The sequence below is a fragment of the Myxine glutinosa genome, chromosome 11 (assembly GCF_964187855.1).
Source record: "Myxine glutinosa chromosome 11, kmMyxGlut1.1, whole genome shotgun sequence".
Classification (NCBI taxonomy): Eukaryota; Metazoa; Chordata; class Myxini; order Myxiniformes; family Myxinidae; genus Myxine; species Myxine glutinosa.
Genome location: NC_136271.1, coordinates 34,186,017 through 34,211,251, shown reverse-complemented (window position 1 = coordinate 34,211,251; position 25,235 = coordinate 34,186,017). Strand labels below are relative to the sequence as shown.

At 47.9% G+C, this 25,235-nt stretch overlaps 1 protein-coding gene across 3 annotated transcripts in view; it reads left to right on the top strand.

Moving 5' to 3' along the window:
- The window catches only part of PIGB (phosphatidylinositol glycan anchor biosynthesis class B), a 55,668-nt gene extending 35,064 nt beyond the window's left edge, over window positions 1–20,604 (top strand). For all 3 annotated transcript variants that reach the window (XM_068130441.2, XM_068130442.2, XM_068130443.2), the window contains 2 exons: window positions 16,538–16,715; window positions 18,912–20,604. In XM_068130441.2, coding sequence (XP_067986542.1) covers window positions 16,538–16,715; window positions 18,912–19,034 — 301 coding nt within the window. In that variant the 3' untranslated portion in view covers window positions 19,035–20,604. The remainder of the gene's footprint in view (window positions 1–16,537; window positions 16,716–18,911) is intronic.
- Window positions 20,605–25,235: the final 4,631 nt, after the last annotated feature.

The following is a 25,235-nucleotide window of genomic DNA, read 5'->3' as shown; positions in this document are numbered from 1 at the left end:
CATCTTAATCTTATACATTCCTCACGTGAGCCCCACTCCTGACTCCCTCCGTGGTCAATGTCTCTCCTCTCCGCACACGGGCGGTTGAACGAGCCCCGGGCGGACGTGCTCTAAACGTGCCGTCTCGGACTGGGGCCGCGGCTGCAGCGCACCTCCTTGCCAAGCCACGGGGCAAACCCAGCGCGGCGTCCAACGTGCGCGAGGCCCCAAGTGCGACTCTTACGCGTCCTTGTAGATGGGCAAAAACCCAGCGCGGCTTCCGACGCGAGCGAGGCCCAACGTGCGGACCCGTACGCGTCTTTGTAGACGGGGCAAAACCCAGCGCGGCTTCCGACGCGAGCGAGGCCCAACGTGCGGACCCGTACGCGTCTTTGTAGACGGGGCAAACTGTCCCGGACGCTTGGTTTCGTGCACGAACTCACAGTGACTGGACGTGTCCAAAGGTATTTACCGCCCAGGTAACTCCTCTCGCCAGACGTTTCGCAACGGCGCGTTTTCCGCGCAGCGTAAGGTCGATTCCACCTTCTCGTCGTCGCGGGGCGAGGAAGAAGAAGCCTTTCTTTCCCTCGTGTCTTTTTCCTCCGTTTCCCGTCACTTCCGCTTCCGGCCACTTCCGTTTCCTGCCACTCTTTCAGAAGGGCTCCTGACCCTCCAACCACAACAACTACACAACAACTTAATATACTACACACGGAAGCAAAGACCTGCATGGTAATTTACATACATTCACCTAAATATGTAACACTCCCCCCCTTCAAGAAAGAAAGTTTGAACCCAGCGAAAACTTTCTTTGCCGGCCAATTTGGAGAAACAAACCAGATAACTCAACCCCCCCACATTATCAGTTCCCCCCCGGGCACAGTTATCACTTAAAAATAAAGCCAGTTAAGCCACTCGATAGCACTTTTCCGGGAGGCCAAGCCGAGTATTCACTACATGGATGCCTTTAGGAACGCGGAGTTCACGGTTAGTCCGTGCAGGAAAGTTCTCTACATGGGCGCCTTGAGGAACGTGGAGTTCACGGTTAGTCCGTGCAGGAAAGTTCTCTACATGGGCGCCTTGAGGAACGTGGAGTTCACGGTTAGTCCGTGCAGGAAAGTTCACTACATGGACGCCTTTAGGAACGGCGTTCACGGTTAATTCGTGTAGGAATCTTGGCTCGGCGGCTCCGCCGCCTTCAGTGCTTCAACTTCTCAGAACGTCCCTAATAATTAGGGTGGGACCACTGGTCCCTGTAGTCCCCTGAATACCGGTCTTCTTCTCGGCCACTACTTTGCCAATTCTTCCTTCGGGAGCGGCCGTAACTCAGGGAGCCTCCATAATAATATTGACTGCGGCCACCACCAAAACTACCGCCCAGTTGTCCTCTCCTGTAGACCTCTCGACGCCTACGAAATGCCTTCCCTACTGTTATGGTCCGACCCTCCAAATCCTTGCCATTCCAATTCTTCTCTGCCTCTCTGGCGTCTTTTGTGCTGGCAAACGTGACAAAGCCGAACCCTCTTGACTGTTGCGTTTCCCAGTCTCTTACCAACCGCACTTCCACCAGCGGCCCATATCTGTTGAAGACAGAGGTCAGAACTTCTTCCTCTGTTTTGAAGTTCAGTCCCCCTACAAATAACTTGGCACTTTTGTCACCATCCCGAGCTGGTGTGGTGTTATTTTCCCTGCTGGGCTCTTTATCAACCCTCAGGTTACCATAAACTTGACCCCCGGCCAAATCATTCCCGAGAACCACAGATACACCCTCTACAGGAAACGTGGCTTGTAAACCGACGGTGACCGGTCCTGACACCAAATCGGACTCCAACTGGATGACCTGAAGGGGAGCACTAACACCGCCCCCGATCCCCTGTAAACGAACACTATCCCTCGTTGCCGTCTCCTCGGACCATGGCAAAATGCCTTCAAGCATTAAAGATTGATGGGCCCCTGTGTCTCTCAATATCCTAACCGGTCTCCGGTTGGTCGAGGCTCCATCCAGTGACACAAACCCCTCGGAAATAAATGGTTGGTAACCCTCTTGATGGCGATTTCTTACGCTAGCCATCGCATTCGGAGTTGTAATAGTCGGACTCCGCTCTGGGTTGTCCCTTTTCATGAGGTAACAACTGGACATCAAGTGTCCAGGTTTTTTGCAAAACGCGCAAGTAGGCCCGGAGGAAAAACTCGGGGTCTGCCTCGGGCCCCCCGAACTATAAGTTTGTCTTGGGCCCGCATCCCTCTGATTTCGAACCGGTGGGGTATCATAGTTGTCCCCATAATCATCTCGAGGCCGCCGCCATGTATGGTCGTTCTCCGCACCTGCTGTTCCCCACCTCCCCTGCGGAGATCTAGGCGAGGAGTTAGGTTCGTGGACCCCTATTCGGTGGGTTAAGGCATAATCATCTGCCATGGTGGCTGCGTCCCACAACTTCGGTACTTTCTTTTCCTGCAGGTACACTTTGATGTCCTCGTGGACACACTGCTGGAATTCCTCCACCAGGATCAAGTCCCGCAATGTTTCGAAGTCTTTCCCGACTCCTTTTGACTCACACCACCGATCAAACATGTTTTCTTTCACTCTGGCAAACTCCACATGGGTCTCACTCTCCCTCTTCCTGGCATTCCTGAATTTTTGCCTGTAAGCTTCCGGAACCAACTCATAGGCTTTGAGGATGTGCTTCTTCAGTACCTCATAATCTGCACATTGGTCCATTGGTAGCGCCGAATAAATTTCCTGAGCTTTCCCCACCAGCACACTTTGCACGAGTATGGTCCATGCCTCCTCCGGCCAGTTTAATTGTCGAGCCACTTTCTCAAAGTGTGGAAAAAATTTCGCGACTTCTTTTTCACTGAACGGTGGAACCAGCCTCACATGTCTGCCCACATCCCAGGTTTTCTGGTTAGGTGTCGACCCCGTCAGCAAGGGTGGTGCCTCTCCCCGTTCTCTCATTAACTCCAGCTCCTTGAATTTGATTTCTTGCTGAAGCTGCATGTCACGTTCCTTTAATTCCCTTTCCGCTTTTCTCTCCTCTGCTTCGAGGTCCCTTGCAGCTCTCCTTTCCTCTGCTTGTTCCTTTTCTCTTCTTTCCTGGAGTTCTCTTTCCACTCTCCTTTCCTCTGCTTGTTTCTCTTCTCTCCTCTCCTCTGCTTTCCTTTCTTCTTCTGCTCTTTCCTTTTCTGCTTTCCTTTCTTCTTCTGCTAACCTTTCCTGGAGTTCTCGTTCCACTCTCCTTTCCTCTGCTTGTTTCTCTTCTCTCCTCTCTTCTGCTTTCCTTTCTTCTTCTTTTAACCTTTCCTGGAGTTCTCGTTCCACTCTCCTTTCCTCTGCTTGCTTCTCTTCTCTTCTCTCTTCTGCTTTCCTTTCTTCTTCTTTGATCCGTTCCTGGCTCCGTAATTGCAACTCCAGTTTCCGGAGCTCCACGTCTTCTGGTTCTTCGGGTAGCCACTCCCAGGCTAACTCGTCCCATGTTCCTAATCCCACCATAGATTGTATCACCGTGGCCTGCAACTCTGCCTTCCTCAAATTAGTTCGGACCTCCAAGTTAAAATGTTTGGCCAATTTCAAGAGATCCGACTTTAGCAACGCTCGGAACTGTGCCTCACTCGGGGTTACCCCAAAGTTCTGTGCCACAAACGCCATGGTGCCTATCGTTAACACCGGTTAACCTTCACCCCAAGACTTTCCCCAATTTCTCAAAAAAAAATATTACCAATTAATAATTAATTAATAAATTTTAATTACCAAAAATATTATTATTTTATTATTTTATACACTTTTAGATCCCGGACGTAGACCCAATTGCGAAACCGCAAATCGTAATTTGGACGAGCCCCCAATTCTGTTACGTGGTCCTCCCGGTAACTACCTGGTCTTGGTGACCCCCGGACCGTGGGAGGGACCCCGCCAGAAAGATATATGGTTTATACGCTTTCGTAACGCAATCAATATGAATTCCGGTCAAGAAGAAACCCCACACCAAGGATCCGGAATAATCAATAATATATTCACTGAGCAATCAACAACCATCAACAATGCACAATCAATATTACAACCATGTGAACTCATCTACACAAACTCTAAGATGGCCATCTTAATCTTATACATTCCTCACGTGAGCCCCACTCCTGACTCCCTCCGTGGTCAATGTCTCTCCTCTCCGCACACGGGCGGTTGAACGAGCCCCGGGCGGACGTGCTCTAAACGTGCCGTCTCGGACTGGGGCCGCGGCTGCAGCGCACCTCCTTGCCAAGCCACGGGGCAAACCCAGCGCGGCGTCCAACGTGCGCGAGGCCCCAAGTGCGACTCTTACGCGTCCTTGTAGATGGGCAAAAACCCAGCGCGGCTTCCGACGCGAGCGAGGCCCAACGTGCGGACCCGTACGCGTCTTTGTAGACGGGGCAAAACCCAGCGCGGCTTCCGACGCGAGCGAGGCCCAACGTGCGGACCCGTACGCGTCTTTGTAGACGGGGCAAACTGTCCCGGACGCTTGGTTTCGTGCACGAACTCACAGTGACTGGACGTGTCCAAAGGTATTTACCGCCCAGGTAACTCCTCTCGCCAGACGTTTCGCAACGGCGCGTTTTCAGCGCAGCGTAAGGTCGATTCCACCTTCTCGTCGTCGCGGGGCGAGGAAGAAGAAGCCTTTCTTTCCCTCGTGTCTTTTTCCTCCGTTTCCCGTCACTTCCGCTTCCGGCCACTTCCGTTTCCTGCCACTCTTTCAGAAGGGCTCCTGACCCTCCAACCACAACAACTACACAACAACTTAATATACTACACACGGAAGCAAAGACCTGCATGGTAATTTACATACATTCACCTAAATATGTAACACTACCCTTCACCATTCTCCCACCACTTCCCTTCCATCTCGTCTCTTGCACACAACATATGTCCACTCTTCTTCTGATCAATACTTCCACCACTTCTCCTGATCTCCCTGTCATTGTCCCTACATTCCATGTCCGAAACCTCAGAAACCGATCTCCACTTCGGGCTGTACCCTGCCCATATGTAGTTGTAATTGTCATGGTTTTCTTTTTGAGGCAATGTTTTTATGGCCGGATGCCCTTACTGATGCCAACCCTCTTAGTCGCCTCTTATTAGTCGCAGGTATACGGTGTACCTATTCTAACCAGGGTACACACCGGGAATGCAGTTATATTTTAATACATTTCCCATATTGTCTCAGAACATTCCCATAACTTGTATCGAATTAATAGAGCATTAACCCACAGTTGTGTTGGCTTGAAAGAAAATGTGCAATTCATTTGATTCTCCAGCCCAGTTGCGAGGCAACTATCTCTTCTCCAGTGGGAGGACGACTGCTTAATCTCATACAAATGTTAACACTTTTTAATGTAACTTCAGAACTACACTATAGGCTTATACGCTTGCTAATAATTAAATGTTTGTTCTATAGATTAAATCATTTGATATTTGAGTTAACGTTTTAAATCCTTTTCAAAGGTAACATGAAATCCTAGACGGTCCTTTGGAGAAAAATAATGTTTTGTAATTTTAATTATCGGCTCACCAGGTGCGGACAAAGTTATGGAGGCTGGTCCGACCTTGACCAGTGTTCAGTGATAAGTTTGAGAAGTCCTTTTCTTTCCAAACTTCCCAAAACATTTCTTAAAACTCGTATTGCATTGGAGTCTAAATACATAACTGTTTGCAGATTATCATGATCATATATATGTTCTATAAAGAGTATATTTATTTGTTATACAGATATTTAATTGGAAGAAGCTTATTCTTTTAATTCAAACTTGTTGATTTGATTGTGAGAGGGAGTGGAGAGGTGCAGCTTGGTTGCCTCCGACAACCATTTGCCTTTAGCCTAATTTATGACCTGTCAGTTCAAAAGCTCTGAGTAAATAGTTGCTAGGCTAGTAAGTTCTATAGAACACAATTAAAGCTGATTACTATATGTATTAATGGAGCTCAAGCAAGCAATTAAAACAATTAAAACTTAAGTGTTTGCAACAACAGGTTGAGGCTCAAGAAAATCCATTCAATTACACAAATTACGAAAGCAAATAATTAATTTTCTTCAACAGCTGGATTTGGATTCGGACCTGAACCAAAATCTAATCGGCTTGTTCTTGTCACCCAACTAACTCATTCACCTACAGTCAAGTGAATAAGTAAGTACACCCTATGTAAAGTTTTGACTTTTTCAACATATTTCAACATACAGCTATTTGATCTTCATTTCAACAATATTGATAGATAATACAACCACCAGATAATACAATATTGATCAATAATAATATTGATAATACAACAAATATCATGAAACATTTACATTTTGTTGTCCATTGTATAATTTAAATAAACATAAATGCAAATTTTGCATGTGGAAAAAGTAAGTACACCCTTGGCTCTAATAGGTGGTATTGTCCCCTTTGGCAGAAACAACCTCAAGTCGGCGTTTCTTGTAACTGTCTACCAGTCTCTGACATCAACTGGGAGAAATTTTTGCCCACTCCTCCATGCAGAATTCTTTCAGCTGTGCGATGTTTGAGGGGTTTCTTGCATGCACAGCTCGTTTCAAATCCCCCCACAACATCTCGATGGGATTTAGATCCGGGCTTTGACTTGGCCATTCCAGAACCCTCAATTTCTTTCTTTTCAGCCATTCCTTGGTGGATTTACTGGTATGTTTAGGGTCATTGTCATGTTGCAAGGTCCACCTTCGGTTGAGCTTCAACTTTCCGACAGATGGCCTCACATTATCCTCAAACTCCCTCTGGTACAATGAAGAATTAATAGTGGATTCTATGATGGTGAGCTGCCTTGGCCCTGATGCAGCAAAGCTGCCCCAAACCATAATATTTCCACCACCATGCTTTACAGTTGGTATCAGGTTCTTGTGATCAAATGCTGTCTTTGGTTTTCGCCAAACATGTCTTCTGGTACTGTGGCCAAATAGCTCTACCTTTGACTCATCTGTCCAGAGCACATTGTTCCAGAAGTGCTGGTGTTTGCCTCGGTGTTAATTTGCAAACTTTAGTCTTGCCCTGATGTTCTTTCTGGACAGCAAGGTTTTCCTCCTGGCACACCTCCCATGTAGATCAAATTTGTGCAGCCTCTTTCTAATGGTAGACTCGTGCACGTTGACATCAACAGTGGCAAGAGCTACCTGTAGGCCCCGTGATGACATTCTGGGGTTCTTAGAGACTTCTTTCAACATCTTGCGGTCTGCTCTCGGGCTGAACTTGCTGGGGCGGCCTGACCTGAACAAGTTGGCAGTTGTTTGGAATCTCCACTTGTAGATGATCTTCCGGACAGTCGAATGATTGATTTCAAATTGTTTGGAGATCTCTTTAAATCCCTTCCCAGACTCGTAGGCATTTATAACATTCTTTCTGAAGGCCTCAGAGAGCTCTTTTGATCTAGGCATGGTGACGCCGCACACTTCAACAACAAAGAGCAAACCAAACGAAATGTCTGAGGTTTAAATAAGACAGGTTCCTCCAAGATCCTCTCTAACGATGTTCTAATCATTTGCACCTGAGCTGGTGCACCTGATTCTAATTTTCGGTATTTGAAGTAGTGATAAATGTCGAGGTGTACTTACTTTTTCCACATGCGAAATTTGCATTTATGTTTATTTAAATTATACAATGGACTACAAAATGTAAATGCTTCATGATATTTGTTATATTATATCACCTTTATCTATCAATATTGTTGAAATGAAGATCAAATAGCTGTATGTTGAAATATGTTGAAAAAGTCAAAACTTTACATGGGGTGTACTTACTTTTTCACGTGACTGTAGTTTAGACATGTCATCCACAACTTTTTTTAATATCATGTTATATATCGCTTTTCACCCGATCTCTCAATAGTGAAGAATCACTTTAAAATTAAATAAATCTCGTATCCAAATCCATATTCAGATCTTCACCAAAATCGAATCGATTCGTCCCTGTCAAATTAACTACCTCTCTGCTAAATTTCATCCAAATCCATCCACAACTTTTTGAGATATTTTGTTCACATATAGACAAACAAACGAGCAGACAGACGGGGGTGAAAACATAACCTCCATCCACCTTTGGTGGCGGAGGTAAAAATATCTCTCGCTAATTTTCCTGGCCTCCCGACCAATTAATTATGTTTTTGTATTCTCTTGTGTAAATATGGAGAGGTATGACAGCCTTTCTTGCATATAAATAAATAAATACGCTGAGTTATAAGAATCGGTAGTTCCTTAAAATTGGCAGGTTTCATTCCAGATACTGGCACTTATTTAGTCCTCGAGATCTGATCCTCAAACCCAAACACAGATTTCGATTATATACTTTAATTAGTCCGTCAGAGTAGATCATGTTTCCAAAGCAAGGCACGTTTGCATATGCCGAAACAAAATAGCGGCTAAGACCCCGGTGAGGTAATGTTGAGCTGACCGGAGATAAAGCCTTTTATGAAGGTAAGCCATTATTTCTCTTCATAAGTGGTGTTCATATTGTTACAGACACGACTTTGATGTTAAGGTGGGCCGAGCGGAATGGCCGTCGTGTCCGCACAAATTACCCGATTGTACTCGAACGTTGACGAAGCCGCGCCACGCTGGCTCAATAAGGAAAAAGAAGACACACGGCTGAATTATAATGACAGACACCAATGTTTCGATTCTCAATTATATTCGTACGGAAAAGGTTAGATTACAGGGGCTAGAGGTATATCACAGGAAGACGGGCACTTAGACACACTCTTATATTAACCCCGGACAGACGACAGGTAAACGGGACAACGGCTGACTCACACGGGGTTTGATGGCTAGGAAAGGCAGATAGCGATGGCTCAAGGTGCACTCTTGGCTCAAAGCAGGGTACAGTCCGGTCCAAAGATGCGGGGAGGTCACCGCGCTCGGAGGGGACGTTCTTTCTCAGGCGGGTCTTTCTCTCTCAGCGATCGCAGGCAACGTTCTTTCTCAGGCGGGGCGCATCTCACGTCACATCCGGCGCGGGGCCGCGTATATCCGGCGGGGAGTGACACGCCCTCGGCTCGTTAGCTCCGCCCCAGATGGAATCGGTCCGCCCTTCTGATTGGGTGCGGGGGGGGGGGGTTACCAGGCTCCGCCCTTGACGAGGAGCTGACAGCCAGCCCCTCTGGTAACCCCGTGGAGCGCCGAGCCGGTGTGAGGACGCATCCTCCCCCCGCGCCGCCGCGCCGCCCCCATCTCCTCTGTTGTTGTTGTTATAGTTGTGGAAGAAGATGGAAGGAGGTATGGGAAAGGTCCTAAACTCACTACTGATGCCATATAATCACATTCTGGTGCAACGAAGAGTCATAATTAATGGAAACGAGGCCATAACTGACATAGATTAAGAATAACTAGCAAGATGTCCGAAAGTTGTCTACGTGTGGTGCGGTGGACCTGGGCACGACATTTAATGGGGGAATAAGGGGAAGGTCGGCTCTACTGAGTGTTATTTACATGCAATGGGACTAGGGAATGGGGGATTGGGGAAAGTTGGGGAGTATTGGAGAAATAGGGGAATATTTACAAGCGGATATGGAGGCCAAATTCCATATTCGCAACATTGCACGCTTCTCTACCCTCGGGGCGTCCCGACCCGATAAATTTTTACCTACTTTAGTGTGGCACGCAATGTAGTTCCCTCTACTATTAACTCTACCCTGAGTGCGACAGTTTTACAGATATTCACAAATGAGTAAATATGTCCCCCTGCGACGTTGCACCCTTCTCCTCACAGAAACACACCCACAGGATAACCGAATCCGGAAAGAATTCGCAAACTAAACATACAGCCGGTAGGGAGCATTATTTACACGACTACGCTGCTATTTACACTACGATCCAGGACCTGTTTTTGGAGGAACACATGCAGATGTTATGCATAGAGAGAGCGCGCTTGCCAGCATCGATACACCAACCCACGAGTGCTCTGTGGCCGACGGCCTTTAATAACGTGCAGAGCACCCTTCCCGAGCATCAAAAGCACCACCCCACCACCAATCGGTGCAGTCACCATTGTTCATTGGAATAAAAATAAATTCGACAACCCCTAACCCTGCAGGTGTCTCTTGCTCTTCTTGTGGTGCACTTGGTGTTAACTAAAAGTGGTTCACCTGTATGGCATAGGTGCCACGTTGACCCATAGGTCCATCCCCGGGTGGTGCTTGGCCGCAAACGAACTGCGGTCCATTGTGGGTGGCCACAAACATTGCGGTCCATATGGTGTATCGATCCCGGCAGCAAACAGCGAAAGTGCAGGCCCACAACTGCGCAGCCAGCACCTCTCTCTCCTCTCTCTCTACCCCAAAGCCAGATCCTCGGAGGTGGGAGACAAAAGAAGCAGACAAGTGAGTAAGGTGGTAAGGGTGCAAAAGTGCACGCAATGTAAGGTGATGCACACTGGGGGCACATGGGAACCAGGTGAGACAGGTACGTTCCTATCGTACGCCCCCCCCCCCCCACCAGGTAACCTACATGGCCCCTCCCTTACCCCTTACTGTATCCACAAAACACAACACTACCCATAAACATCTACTTTACAAATCAACAAACATCCCTACTGTCTTCCCCGTTCCTCCCATAAACCAAATTCGTCTTCTCTCCCTCCTAACCAATCAAATTTGCCATTTTCAACTCTCATCAAAATTTGCCATCTCCAACTGCACATCAAAATTTGCCATTACCAATTCATCATCAGTCCCTCCTAGGGAGGGAGAGATGGAATCACCCCAATGTCTCATCCACGTCGTGATGCGTCTCACAAATCCACACAGCAATCTCATTTCCTGCAACAAACAAAGAAAACACAGGTGTGGAGTCATCATCATCACCACAGGTAAGTGGCTGCGTATGGTGCGACAGGTTCATCAATCCTAACTATTTCCTAAATGACTTTACAACTTTACACTACCCGGGGTCTTTCTCCGGCCAAACCATTGGCCCTCTTACACTATTGGTTCTAAAAACCAATTCCCATTGGCCAGACTGTGGTGCTTTTCAATTTGGGGTCTCACTCCCCCGATTCATCTCCCGGTGCCCTCGCACAATTTCTGGGCTGCGGCGTGTACCTCTCCCAGTGGGTCTACCCACCTGCACACCTCCACCACTGCAGTTGCCTCCGAGCTTACCTGCTCCTTGCCCTAACCTAACTACTTGGGGAAGGCCCTCTGGCACTCTCCCCACTCGGTGCCCTCTCTGGCACTGGGCTACCCGGGTCCGTCCTCCGGATCCTCGGGCCCCATCCACAACTCTACCGGCTCCCAGAGCCCACCTGCGGCCTCACCTGGCCGACATCCTCACAGTGGTGGAGTGCCCAACCAACTACACGCACTAACAGGCTACACGCCCAGCCATTTCCACAACACTAATGCACCCATTCACAACACCATTCTGCAACCGCACCACAAGTGCCAATATCCAACCACAATTTACCTGTACCCTCTACCTAACACTTACACTACCCGCCCCGGGTACTCGTGAAAGGGGTCCACTCTTCCCCCATCCACACCTTCGCACCATGCACACCACTCCGTACCACTTACTCCAACTCTCTCCACACACCTGTACTTGCACACCTGTGCTCTCACACCTGGTGCCACCTGCACCCTTCTCTCCCCAAGCGCATTCGCGCTGATCCACAACACTCACTACTCATACACTGCTCCACACACCTGTCCAGTTGCACACCTGTGCAATCACACCTGTTCAATTCTCACACACACAGCATCATCTCAGCTAACTACTCCCTTCTGAAACTTGCGCTTCCCAGTCGTCCCTTTAAACTATTGCGCTCCCACGTCATTTATCATCCATACTAATCTACCTGCGTCCCCACTACAGGTATCAGTCACTAACTAAACTTAACGTCACCTAAGGTCATCTTCTCTAGATCCCTACCGTTATATCCTAACCCTCCCGGGCTAGTTTTCACTGCCATACACCCCATAAGCTATTGCGCATTTGCCCCCACCTGTGAGGGATGGTGGATTTGCCATCCCACCACATCGGGGGTCTCTCACTACCAATTTTGCACATCAAATTTCAACAAATTAAAAATTTGCCAATCACTGCCCATCATCTGCCAATCACTACTGCCAATCCTTTGCCAATCATCAAATTTTGTTTTTTTCCCAATTTTGGGTCCAAAACACTAACCTCATCACCCAGTCTACTCACTACTGCCTCTCGGTGCGCCAATTCCTGTCCAAAGCCCGGCTTCGTAAAGCCAAGCAATGGATGCTGGTTGTTTTGTGCCAGCGGCTGGATGCGTCCGGCACTCGGTGCAGGGAAGGAGGTTTACCCGGGCCGAGATCCCACGCACCATCTCGGCACGGAGCCATCCCATGGCTCGATCTCGGCCTGCCGGAATGCCTCACCAAAAAGTGGTCGCCATGACGACCCTTCCTATCCTGCCGCCCGCTCCGCCTGGTGGAGCACGGACGCGGCCGTTCAAAGCGAGGCCCAGCACGCACCGAGGGCCCGATTCGGCTATAAGTCGTTCTAAACTCTACCCCGTCTAACGTCGATGCTTCACCTGCATGCTTACACCCCGCAGCCCGTTCCTTGCTCACACACCCAGCCGTGCCCATGCTCCTCGTACCTTTCCTTACACACCCAGGTACACCCATTCCACTCACAGCCTTGGTCACACACCTGACCACCGAACACTTTGGCACACATTCGTTGCTCGCACACCTCACCAATACACCGCTTCGCGCCCCCTCCGCGGTCACCTCCTCTGTGACAATCACAGGTGTGCCCTCATTCGCACACCCAATCACGTGCCTCACCACCAACTCCAGCGTGCATTCCCACTCACGCTCTACCATTCCAGGTGTGCATCCTTCCATCCCAGGTGTACATCCTCGCTCACCTGTCACAACTAACTCACGCTCCATGTCACTCCCACTACTTTCACTACTCTCACCTCCACTCGTGACAACGCACTCACCCTTACTCTTGACAGCACACTCTTTCTCCATGCACCTGTCCGTCACACACCTTTCTCGCGCACACTCTCCCGTTACACCCTCTGTAACACTCACCACAGGTGGACACTCTTCCTTACTTCTGACAGCGCACTCTTTCCTCATGCACCTGTCGGTCACACACCTTTCTCGCGCACACTCTCCCGTTACACCCTCTGTAACACTCACCACAGGTGGACACTCTTCCTTACTTCTGACAGCGCACTCTTTCCTCATGCACCTGTCCGTCACACACCTTTCTCGCGCACACTCTCCCGTCACACCCTCTGTAACACTCACCACAGGTGGACACTCTTCCTTACTTCTGACAGCGCACTCTTTCCTCATGCACCTGTCCGTCACACACCTTTCTCGCGCACACTCCTGCGCACACTCTCCCGTCACACCCTCTGTAACACTCACCACACCGCGCTCCCATGTGCTCCCTCGCACACACGCTACGACCGACTCACTCTCGCCAGCACAATCACTCCTTGGTACACACTTTTTCCTCACACACCCCAGAGTCGGACTTTCTTGCACACCTCCATTTTCGCACACCAGACCTGTCGCACACTTCACCAACGGCCTCTCACGAACACCCGGGTCTATCTCGACCCCCAAGCTTATTAAATCCCCTGGCGCATCATACGCACGACCATATTGGTCACCACTTACACCAGGTCCTCTTCCTCTTCGCTTCTCCTCCATCACCTGCGAATCCCTCATCCGGTTAATGAGCACATCATCACGATCCAAACACAGACTTTGGAGCAATTCTTTTATCTCCTCTTTTATTTCTTTCTTATCCCCTCTCCGTCGCTTCTTAATTTCGCTCATCCCTTCTTCCACTTCTTCTAGTTTCTGCTTCACCTCTTTCATTCCCTGGTACGTCTCCTCAAGCTCATCCTCTAAGGCTACCTTGACCGTTTCCAGGTGCGTCCTCACCTGCCGGTCCTTCGTCTCCATTACCTCTATCACCTCGTCCAGCCTCGTTGTCAGTCCCTCACGTACCATCTGACATTCCCTCTTTGTCGCTATCAAGTCGTTTTTTATGTCATTTTGTGTCGCTTTTAAACCTCCCAATACCGCAGTGTTCCTTTGAACCTGCTCCGTTACTTCTTTTTGTCCCTCCGTCAGCTGTTCCACCTCCTGCGTCAGGACCTCTATGCCCCCTTGTAACTTTACAGTCCCCTTTCTCACCTCCTTCTCCATGCGCTCCTTACAGTGCCTCACCTCCTCGCGCACTCCTCCGACCTCCTCACTCACTCCTCTTCTGATCCCCTCTCCCATCACTTGCATCTCCTGCCCAGATGCCACCCTCATCTGCTCCATTTCCTCCCTGTGAGCATCTAATTTCGTTTCTACCCCCATTCTGACCCCCTCTATCTGCTGCTCCATTTGTTTAACTTCCCTTTCCGCTTGGTCCCTCATGTCCCTCAATTTGCCTTCCATACTGTTTTCTAACCCCTCTAACCCATTTTTCACTCCCTCTATCTGATTCTCCTGGGCAGCCATTCTATTTTCTACCCCCATTAACCCATTTTTCACTTCTTTTATCCCGTTGTCTAACCCCTCAAAATTATTGTCTAACTTCCCAAATTTCTTGTCTAACCCCTCACCAGTACCCCTCGCTTCGTCCCTCATTACTCCCAATTGCTCACTCTGAGCATCCATCCGGTTCCCCATTACCCCCATTTGGTTTCCCAACCGCTCACTATCAGCCCTCATTCCCACCATTTGTTCCATAAGGGCCCTCATTTGCAGGAGGAAAAGGTTCGAATCCACCAGGGGCGCTGCCGCGGGCGTGGACGCCGTGGCCACCTCGTGCGTGACAACGCTATTTTGCGACCCTGCCGCCCTCACTGCTTCGCTCTCCTCGCGTCCCTCAATTTGGTCCTGGACCGACCCTGCTTCACTCTCCCCTACCGGACCCCAGCCGTCTTGATCCGCCATAGCGCGACTTTCAAAATTCGAGTTTCGTAACACCAATCCAAATTTTGCTGTTATAATTTCGTCGAGCGCAGTAACCGCGGGACCGCGCTCCGGATCGATTTGGTCGAGCGCCGTACGCGCTCCGGCTCGATTTTCCCTCCCAAAATTTGGGCCTAACTAATTTAGTCCCGGGTCCGAATCTCACTCCTCGACACCAATTGTTACCGTACTAACACAATTGGTGTCCAAAATTTGGGCTAAATAAATTTAGTCCCAGGTTCGAATCCAACTCCTGACAACCAATTGTTACAGACACGACTTTGATGTTAAGGTGGGCCGAGCGGAATGGCCGTCGTGTCCGCACAAATTACCCGATTGTACTCGAACGTTGACGAAGCCGCGCCACGCTGGCTCAATAAGGAAAAAGAAGACACACGGCTGAATTATAATGACAGACACCAATGTTTCGATTCTCAATTATATTCGTACGGAAAAGGTTAGATTACAGGGGCTAGAGGTATATCACAGGAAGACGGGCACTTAGACACACTCTTATATTAACCCTGGACAGACGACAGGTAAACGGGACAACGGCTGACTCACACGGGGTTTGATGGCTAGGAAAGGCAGATAGCGATGGCTCAAGGTGCACTCTTGGCTCAAAGCAGGGTACAGTCCGGTCCAAAGATGCGGGGAGGTCACCGCGCTCGGAGGGGACGTTCTTTCTCAGGCGGGTCTTTCTCTCTCAGCGATCGCAGGCAACGTTCTTTCTCAGGCGGGGCGCATCTCACGTCACATCCGGCGCGGGGCCGCGTATATCCGGCGGGGAGTGACACGCCCTCGGCTCGTTAGCTCCGCCCCAGATGGAATCGGTCCGCCCTTCTGATTGGGTGCGGGGGGGGGGTTACCAGGCTCCGCCCTTGACGAGGAGCTGACAGCCAGCCCCTCTGGTAACCCCGTGGAGCGCCGAGCCGGTGTGAGGACGCATCCTCCCCCCGCGCCGCCGCGCCGCCCCCATCTCCTCTGTTGTTGTTGTTATAGTTGTGGAAGAAGATGGAAGGAGGTATGGGAAAGGTCCTAAACTCACTACTGATGCCATATAATCACATTCTGGTGCAACGAAGAGTCATAATTAATGGAAACGAGGCCTTAACTGACATAGATTAAGAATAACTAGCAAGATGTCCGAAAGTTGTCTACGTGTGGTGCGGTGGACCTGGGCACGACATTTAATGGGGGAATAAGGGGAAGGTCAGCTCTACTGAGTGTTATTTACATGCAATGGGACTAGGGAATGGGGGATTGGGGAAAGTTGGGGAGTATTGGAGAAATAGGGGAATATTTACAAGCGGATATGGAGGCCAAATTCCATATTCGCAACAATATTTATCCAAACACCGAGTTTTCATTCATGCACTCCATTGGAGTTTCCTTGGTGTGCATGCAGAGTTTGGGGCCGCTATGTTTCATGGTTTTGGAGTTATGGAGGACACACACACACACACACTTCCTTTTATTATTGTAGATGATTGAACAAAACAAGTTGCTTCTGAGACATCCTATGTGTATTATATCCACAAATGCGTTGTGTTACATATGTGAATATAATGTGACAAAACGATGTGATGCTCCACAAGAGATGTGTTCCTTCCACAGCCATATCCACTGTCCTCTGTCTATGCGCTTCCTTGAGTGCCCACCACCACTTTTGTACATGAAAGATAATCGAGACGAGGCAGCAGAGTTTTACGTTGACCCCAAAAGCTGGCTTGAACATGAGTTTCAAAGCTCCTCACTCCCCACACACGTTGTGCTGTTCAACACACTTGAAGAGGTCAGTCGTTATGCATGTAAATTATGATATTACAAACACATGAGCATACAATGCAAGGGTGCCAGAAATCGTTGCAGGCAAGGGGCACTTGCCCCTCCCCCTCCGTTTCCACCCAATTTTTGAAGTGGTGGGCTAAATGCCCACTACACAGCTGGATGATCCTCTACCCCCCTACCACCCTCACCCCACCCCCCCCTTCCCTCCTCTCCCTCTCCACCCCCCCAGCCATCCTCACATAGCTTGATTGCAAAGACAGAGCAACATTGATTCCTTCAGGGCTGACTGGATGGCTTAGAGGTGCATACACTTGCTTCTAATCTGTGTAGCGTGTGTGCCATCCCTCGGATGGACGTCAAATGGGCATCCTTTTTGCCGGCATTAGTTTTTGGACGTCAAAGATCCCACTATGTCCTTCACGAAGAGTAGGCGAGCTATCACCAGCACTATTGCCATGTTACAAATTCCTGCCCAAACCTACAGAGGGTTGTTGGGGTTAGATTATTATTATTTTGAAAAAAAATTCGAAATTTTTTTCCTCTTTGACATTATGGGGTAGATCTGTGACAAAAAAAAATCTCAATTTAATTCGTTTTAAATTCAAGCTGTACAACAAACAAATGTGAAACAAATTGTGAAAAAAGTCAAGGGGTGTGAATACTTTTTGAAGGTACTGTATATATTAATTTCTTTTTTTTTCTTCTTTCTTTTTTTTGTTTAAAAAAAATAAAACCCCAAACCATGTGGCGATTAAAAAAAAAAAAAAAAACTTTCACTACATCCATGTGCTGAAGCTAATAAATGAGTGGAACCCAGATATTACACAGGTTTTTGTTTAATATTGTTACGTTTGTAGGGGGTAGACAATGATTACCTTAGAGCCAGGTAGAGTGTATAGATTAGTGTGCTCCGACTCATGAAGAAGAGGAAACCTCGATGTATCATAAGTAGGAAATTTTTGTGGACCGCATGTCGGGTAAGCTTGTATCGTCGTCCCCATGAGAGGGGTGGGGTTTGTTAATTACCGAGGGATTATGGGTAAATTAATCCCCTGTATGTAGTTGCCTCTGTAATCTTTTCCTGTGCTCGTGATGACACCGCACTATGCACCATAGCCAAGCCAAGCAATCGACACCATAATTAATAACGCTAAATAAAAACCAACCGGAAATCAGGCATCGAACACTACCGTGGATAACATTGACTTGTTGAGCACATAGGATAAAAGGTCCGTGGAGCCACGCCTAGAAGAGCAGTGATTGGTCCGGGATTTGATTGGCACAAGGACTGATGAGATGGAACTTGCTGATAGGAGCAGATACTGAGACGTCGTGGGATGACGTCAGAGCCTCAAGTACAAAATAGTTGGAACGGCGGACATTTTCTCTTCTCGCTTCTTCTCGTTCTGGATCCCATAGCGAACGGTCGCTATTGCTCTTGCGCAAGGAAGATTCATCACGAACGGTCGTGGTTCGACATCGTGAGGAGGAAGAACTGCAGACCGAGAACTGCGGTTTCCCAAGCAAGAACAACGAGTAAGTCGGGCGCTGGTTTCTATGTCAAATGCTCGCTGCGCTTTTGGCGAAGCCAGGAGTGAGCGGACGCACAACGAGGCCAAGTTCGCGCCAACGAGTGCAGTTTCCCGCCAAGGACGCGAGGGGGTTTGACAATTCCTGACGAGATTGAAGAGCCAATTCGAGCTAACTGCCACAAACTACACATTTATTTTTCAGTTATTTTATGCCTTGTCTGTATTCGGGTCTGTATGGGAGCACTCCACTTAGGAATTTAGTTTATCGTGCATTTTCCTTGTTACCGGAATTTTGGTTAATAAAGCCGGCATTTTTGTTGTACATTTTACTTCTGTGTCGTTTTAATTAATTCTTGCAGGTTTGAAGGCTGTCGGTAGGATCCGTGAAGGTAAGCGCTTATGGCTTCTCCCCCACTTGTTTCCCTCGCGTGTAACGAAGGTCCGCCATTGAATTAAACGCCTCGGAGTTAAGCTCGTTTGGTCATCTGTGTCACCCTGCGGTGTTCACCACAGAGGGTAGTCACACGACAATATTAATTAACTTCCCTTCCAAGCCATCACACGTTTTTATTAACTGGTTGTTAAAATATTGACATGAAATTGGAGTCCCATGCAATAATATTATTTTGTAGTCCTGTATCTTAGTTTTGCTGTTTTTTTCTGCCCAGGTCATTGGAGACTTTCTGACACAGAGAGGCTACTCGCTGCTCAGGTGCCACTTCCACACACATTTTCCTGAGGCTCGCACAGGTTCTCATATCTGTGTGTATGAGCAGCAGTTCAAGACTTAGTGGAATATATCCTTCACACTTTTCTGGGACATATTCATTCGGTTTAGACTGGAACCCACATTTTTCAGTTTTGCCAAACATTTGAACGGCATTACTTGAGAATGTGTTTACGATATACAGTTAAAGTAATGTAGAATGGTTCTACTACATGAGGTTGATTGTTGTTTTTGTAATGCTCCATAACATTGAGCAAAAGTTGATGCGTTCTCAGAGCAGGTGTAATTTCCTTGGGCTTCTGAGACACCTGCTACCTCGCAATGTGCTTTAAAGGTTACGCTAGGTGTTGATCTCAGAGTAGGATGTCAAACATCATGCAGTTATTGTATAAATTTGAAGTCTGTCAATAGCAGCTCAATGCTGGTGCATCTGACTCACCTTACTGGCAGCGCATAGATGATAAATTCCACATAAGCAGCACTTTTTAGTTTTCCAGACAAAGCAAGGCAGCCAATGATTGTGGGTCTTTCCACATTGTGGTGGTCGCGCATCACGTGATGATGGCAACGCATCTCAGCAATGTCAATGTAATTTGGTAGCATTCCATGAATGTGTTTCTTGCGCTGGAGTGAAGTGCCATCAGCAAAAGTAACAAAACCGAAAAAACATTTTTTTGATGAAAATGATAATAAAACAAGATATCACTATGAATCAAAAAGGGGTTGTTTGGCAATCGCTGACAGAAGGCCGAGCAATGTGGTCGTGATTATTGTTGCTCAGGAGAGGAAAGGGCAGCCAAGGTTTTTAGCAGCTATTAGTATGTATATTACTATTGTTGTAATTTCTTGCCCTTTATTGTTGTTAAGTTCGTTAAGTTAATGTTGTTAAGTTAAGTTAATCTGCTCACCTTCACTCCTTCATTCCTCTTTTCTCCCGCCTCTGGAACAATCTCCCTCACTCTCTTCAATCCCACTCCACCCTCCAGGTCTTTAAAACAGCTGTTCACCACCATCTCTTGTCTTCCCCCATCCAAAACCTTGATCTTTTCTACCCCCGCTAATTTCACCCCAAATCAACTTTTTTTGAAATACCAACTTCTGTCCTGGAAGTCCTTGGTGTCCTTGTGTTTTATACTTCTCCCATCCCCCCCCCCCCCCCCTTCCCACGCCTCCTCCCCCAAAGCCCTCTCCCTCCCACACATCTCCCTGCTCTCAAATGTTGTGTTTGTGTGCTTCCCCTTCTCTCCCCAACTTGTCTTCCGCTCCCTCTTTTTGTATATTTTGTTTGTCTGGTTGATTTGTTTGTGAAACAAGTGAATCCTCTTGGATTGCGCTGAGGTTCGGGCATGGAATTTCTAGGAGGAAGTATAATTTGTATGCAATGAAAGTACATGTAATATGGGATCGAGTAAGATCGAGTAAGCTTCACCAGTGCGCGTGCGCGAATTTACGTCACGTCGGCAGCGAGAAGGCGTTCCCCAACACGAACCAATCAGGAACTGCCACGCCCACTTATATGATCTCAGAATTCCTGTGACAGGAATTAGCGTTACACTGGCTGGAAGTCAATCGCTAGAGGCGCTTCCTCAGCGCCAATAAATGTTAGCTCTTTCACAAGCCTCGATTCAGTATACAAAAAAAAAAAAACGTTTCGTGTCCAAGCTGCTCTTGGTGTTACTGAGCATTTCGTTTTTACACATGAGATGTGATTCCATCATATCTTCTTTGCATTATATACCAAGTTTCTACTCTTTTGGAATAATTACTTCCAACTAGTAATAAGTCTGTCAAAAATGACGGGTTGGAACAGTTTATTCAACGGTGCACCTTCGTGAGTGTGCCAAAGTGTGAAGCCTCGGCCTCGTGTCAGGCGTGCTTATATCTTCTTTATTAGACATCCAACAGACGTAAATGAACACTCGTTTTACTCTTCGTGCATTGCACATCACTTGCAGCAGATTTCACCTCCCTGCCTTGTATGTATTGTTATTTAAAAAAAAGAAAGAAGTTTATTCGACTTAAAATCATCTATTTATTAAATTGGGCGGATTTGTCCATTTCTCTGTCTGTCACACTCTTTTTGATGGGATGCTGTTGCGTCTGGGACATCATTACATCCAGCACTAGGCTACAGACAAGCACCTCAACCCAGTGTCCAGCACTCAACTCGTTCTGTTGCTTCGCTGATGGCAGTTGAACCCGATAACCCATATATCTGACGACCGTAGACGGATTTAGTAAAATGGTGGTGTAATGAGATGGCGTTACGTCTGGAACGTCATTACGTTTAGCTCTAGGCTGGGCCTTCATGGCGGTGTATTTTTTTTTCTTTTTTGCAAATATTGACGGTCAAACTGTACTGCTGTACTGTTTTGTATAGAGTCGAGGCTCATGGAAGAGTTAGAACACAGAATGAATCAAGATGCCAAAGAACAAGAGAGAGAGAGGGTCGAAGAAACAGAGGAAACAGATAGTGGGGAAACATTAACAGTAGGATTGAAGGAGGAAATTGAGGGAGACACGGACGAAACAGATGTGGGGAGGGATGAGGGGTAGGGGAGGACACAAGTGATAGACAAGATATCCACAGAAGCAAACTCTCAGGAAGAAAAAACTGGAAATTTGGAAGGAGGTGGACTTGGGGATGGTGGGGGTGTTGGGGGGGATAACAGGGATAGAAAATATCATGGATTGGGGACGATCTGAGATGGTGGAAATCAGCTGTCTTGAAGACCTAAAGGGAAGAAAGAGGTTGAAGAAAATGTGGAAGTTGGTTCCACAGGCAGGAAAAAAGAGGAACAAATGAGTGGAGGTGAGGACTAATCCTGGATTTAGGTAGTTTTACTAGAAGCAGGTTGATGGTGGACCACGTGCACCCTGCAGAGACTTTAGGAGGGGGGTGGGGGAAAACAAAGCATGGTAAGAGCAGAGGATGGAAAACCAGAAAGGAGGTGGTGGAAGACAGAAAGACCACCGACCTGTCTGCGATGGGAAAGTGATAGGCCAATAGCCTCGGTTTTATTGCGGGATATTCAATGATCTTAAAGGTCTTGATGTCTACGACGTGAAGCTGGGCAAGGTGTGAGGCAGGGGAGCCAACCCGGAGGGGAGAGCAGTCCTCCATTAAGCTGCAGATGAAGGTTTTGTAGGTGGATAGGAGTTCAGGTGTGCCAAGGATGCTCAGTGGGCAGCTGGCTTTGGAGGCCAACTTTGAAATGTGGTTTGCCCAAGAAAGGTCATGGCCGATAGTGAGGCTGAGGAGTTCGAGTGACCTAAACCTCAAGATGATTGTTTGTTGGTGAAAAGTGTACTGTAACATCTATTACTCTTAGTTATGTTGTTCATTCAATTACTGTCAGCGAAGTGACGGGTTCATTCCTAGTTGTAATTTAAATTGTCACCCAGTTATTCTTACATCAGGGTTGAAGTGATCCTGGTCCTTCGGACTACGTTTGAGCTGTTTAAATGTTATTGTAAAAAGTTTTGTAAATGTCGCATGTTCATTTTCCTTATTGCCAGAATTGTTATTTTTGTCAATAAAACAGTACAAGACCAGTTCTGACTTTGTCTGATGTTATCACACCTTCATCCAACAAGACATACAGGAAACTAAACGTTGTGCTTCTGTAGATTACTTTCTCACTACAACTTGACTAATTAGTAAAGTTCTAAACTGAATTCGGGAGCATCGGCACATTTCTTTATTCATGTGCAGCAGGTTGTGCAGCTGTGCCTCTGATGCACTGCCAACTGTGGGTTAGAGCAGGGATTTGTAATCTGGCCAGGGTGCCAGGAATAGCTCGTACTCTTCGCGAATGATAACGTGGGATATACAACGTCCACCAACACTTGTGAAAACTGGGATGAGAACGTGAACCCAGGCGAGACAGCTTAGACGAGGAGAGTGTGGCTACCGGTACCTGTAGGCCATCCTGCCAGCCCTGTCCATCAACCTGCTGTACAAACCTCGACTCCTTTATGATCTGAGTCGGACTCGTGTCGTTAATTTGTACCTAATAAATGTGAATTAATCTATATAAGTACATTGTTGCGGATATGGGATTTGCATCCATCCATATCCGCTTGTAAATATTCCCCTATTTCCTCAATACTTCCCAACTATCCCCAATCCCCCATTCCCTAGTCCCATTTTCTGTAAACAACACTCTGTAGACCCGACCTCCCCCTATTTCCCCCATTAAATGTCGTGCCCAGGTTCACCGCATCTCATGTAAGACAACTATAGGACATCTTGCTAGTTATTCTTAGTCTATGTCAGTTAAGGACTCGTTTCCATTAATTCTGACCCTTCGTTGCACCAGAATGTGATTGTATGGCACCGTTAGGAAGTTTAGGACCTCCCAATACCTCCCCGCAGCTCTTCCTCACGGTTCAGCAACAACAACAACAGCAACGGCGGCGGCGTGCACAGGGAGTGCGCGCCCTCACTCCGGCTTGGTTGGTAGGGGGTGTTGGGAGGGCATGAGGCCTTCCCAACGAGCCGCCATCGAACATGTGCTCGACGGGGTTACCAAATAGGGGCTCCCTGTCAGCTCCTCGTCAAGGGCGGAGCCCGGTAACCCCCGCACCCAATGGAAGCGGCGGACCGGCCCCAGGGGGGCGGAGCCAACCAGCCGAGGGCGTGTCACTCCCCGCTGAGCATGCGCAGGAAGAGGGAGGTGACGTCAGATGCGCGCTGAGCTTGGAGCAAGCAAGACGTACCCTCCGAGCGCTGTGAGGCCTCCCCGCATCTTCTGGACTGGACCGTGCTTTATCCTGTCCCCGAGCCAAGGTGCACCTTGTGCTATCGACCTACCTGTCCCTTCCTGCCATCAATCCCTGTGTAAGTCAGCCTTGTTCCGTTTGTCTGTGGTCTGTCTGGGATAAGATAAGACGGTAATTAAGTGCCCATCTCTTCTGTGTCTTTTACCTCACTCTGCCGTGTAATCTACCCCCTTTTCTCCACCACTGTAATTATACCCTCCTCCGGAGGTCTTGAGAACTGTACCCCTTCTTGCGTCGTTTCATCTATCCCAGTCGTTGTGTCCTTTCCATCATTGATTTAGCATAGCGCGATTTGGTCAACGTCTGGGTGGAATCGGGGTCTAGTCGGGGAATAACTGTTCGGTCGCGGTCATACCAACCGCTCGGTCAAAATAACATCTAAACCGCGTCCGTAACAATATATATAAAACACAGTTTGTGTGTGTGTGTGTGTGTATAATGTTACCGATAGACTCCTAAACGGAGAGGCTTACGTGCTTGATATTTGGCATAGACATGGCCATTGAGCCTGGGACGAACATGGCCGAACTCAAAATATTTGACGATCCATATTTTTTATTCATATTTACCTCAGTGCATTTCAGCGCACGGATTCAACGGAATCAGAGCAGGTGGGCGCTGATTCGCTCAGAGCGATCACGTGATGACGCTATGAACGCTATGACGCTATGAAAAAAAAATCGCTATGACGCTATGAAAAAAACAATCGTTATGACGCTTTGAACGCTATGACGCTTTAAACGCTATGAACGATATGACGCGATGTGACGATATGACGCTATGAAAAAAACAATCGCTATAACGCTATGACGCTATGAAAAAAAAAATCGCTCGCTTTACCAAGGGGTTCGCTCTCCCCCCGTTCCCCTCCCCTCCCCTCCCCTCCCCTCCCCTCCCCCGCCCGGCTATGCCAGGTACTTCTGCTAGTTTAAATATAAATTAAAGTTAATTAATTTGAATTAAATTCACTTTTTTTTCTTTTTTTTTGCTCCTGTCATCCTTCTGAGGTCGACCAGCAACCACAGGCTGCACACGAACCACCACCAATGTACTGCTCAGTAATTTTGTAAAGTATCAAACTGACAAAGCAAGTTGAGTGCGTTGTCGATCCTTGTGCTCACAAGTCACAATACACAAAAGCAAAGAACCCGCAGCAAGCCCCTCTCCACTGTGCGAATGCAAGCGTGTGGCCCCGCCCCCTTGGGCTCTCCAACTTCCGCTTCATCCAAAAAATGAATAGTGTACAGTGTACGGCTGTACGCTGTCCACCACAAATTTGTTCTCGATGCCAGCGATACCTTGCCGCCTGTTCGTGGATGATACCGTGGGATCTTGAACGTCCACCAACGAATGTCCAAGCAGATAGGACACCCGGCTTAACGTCCATCCCAAGGCACGGCGCACTTTGTAGCACGACGTCCTGCCGATGAATCGAATGTCGGGAATTGAAGATTGAACGCAGGATTGACAGCTCAAAGTT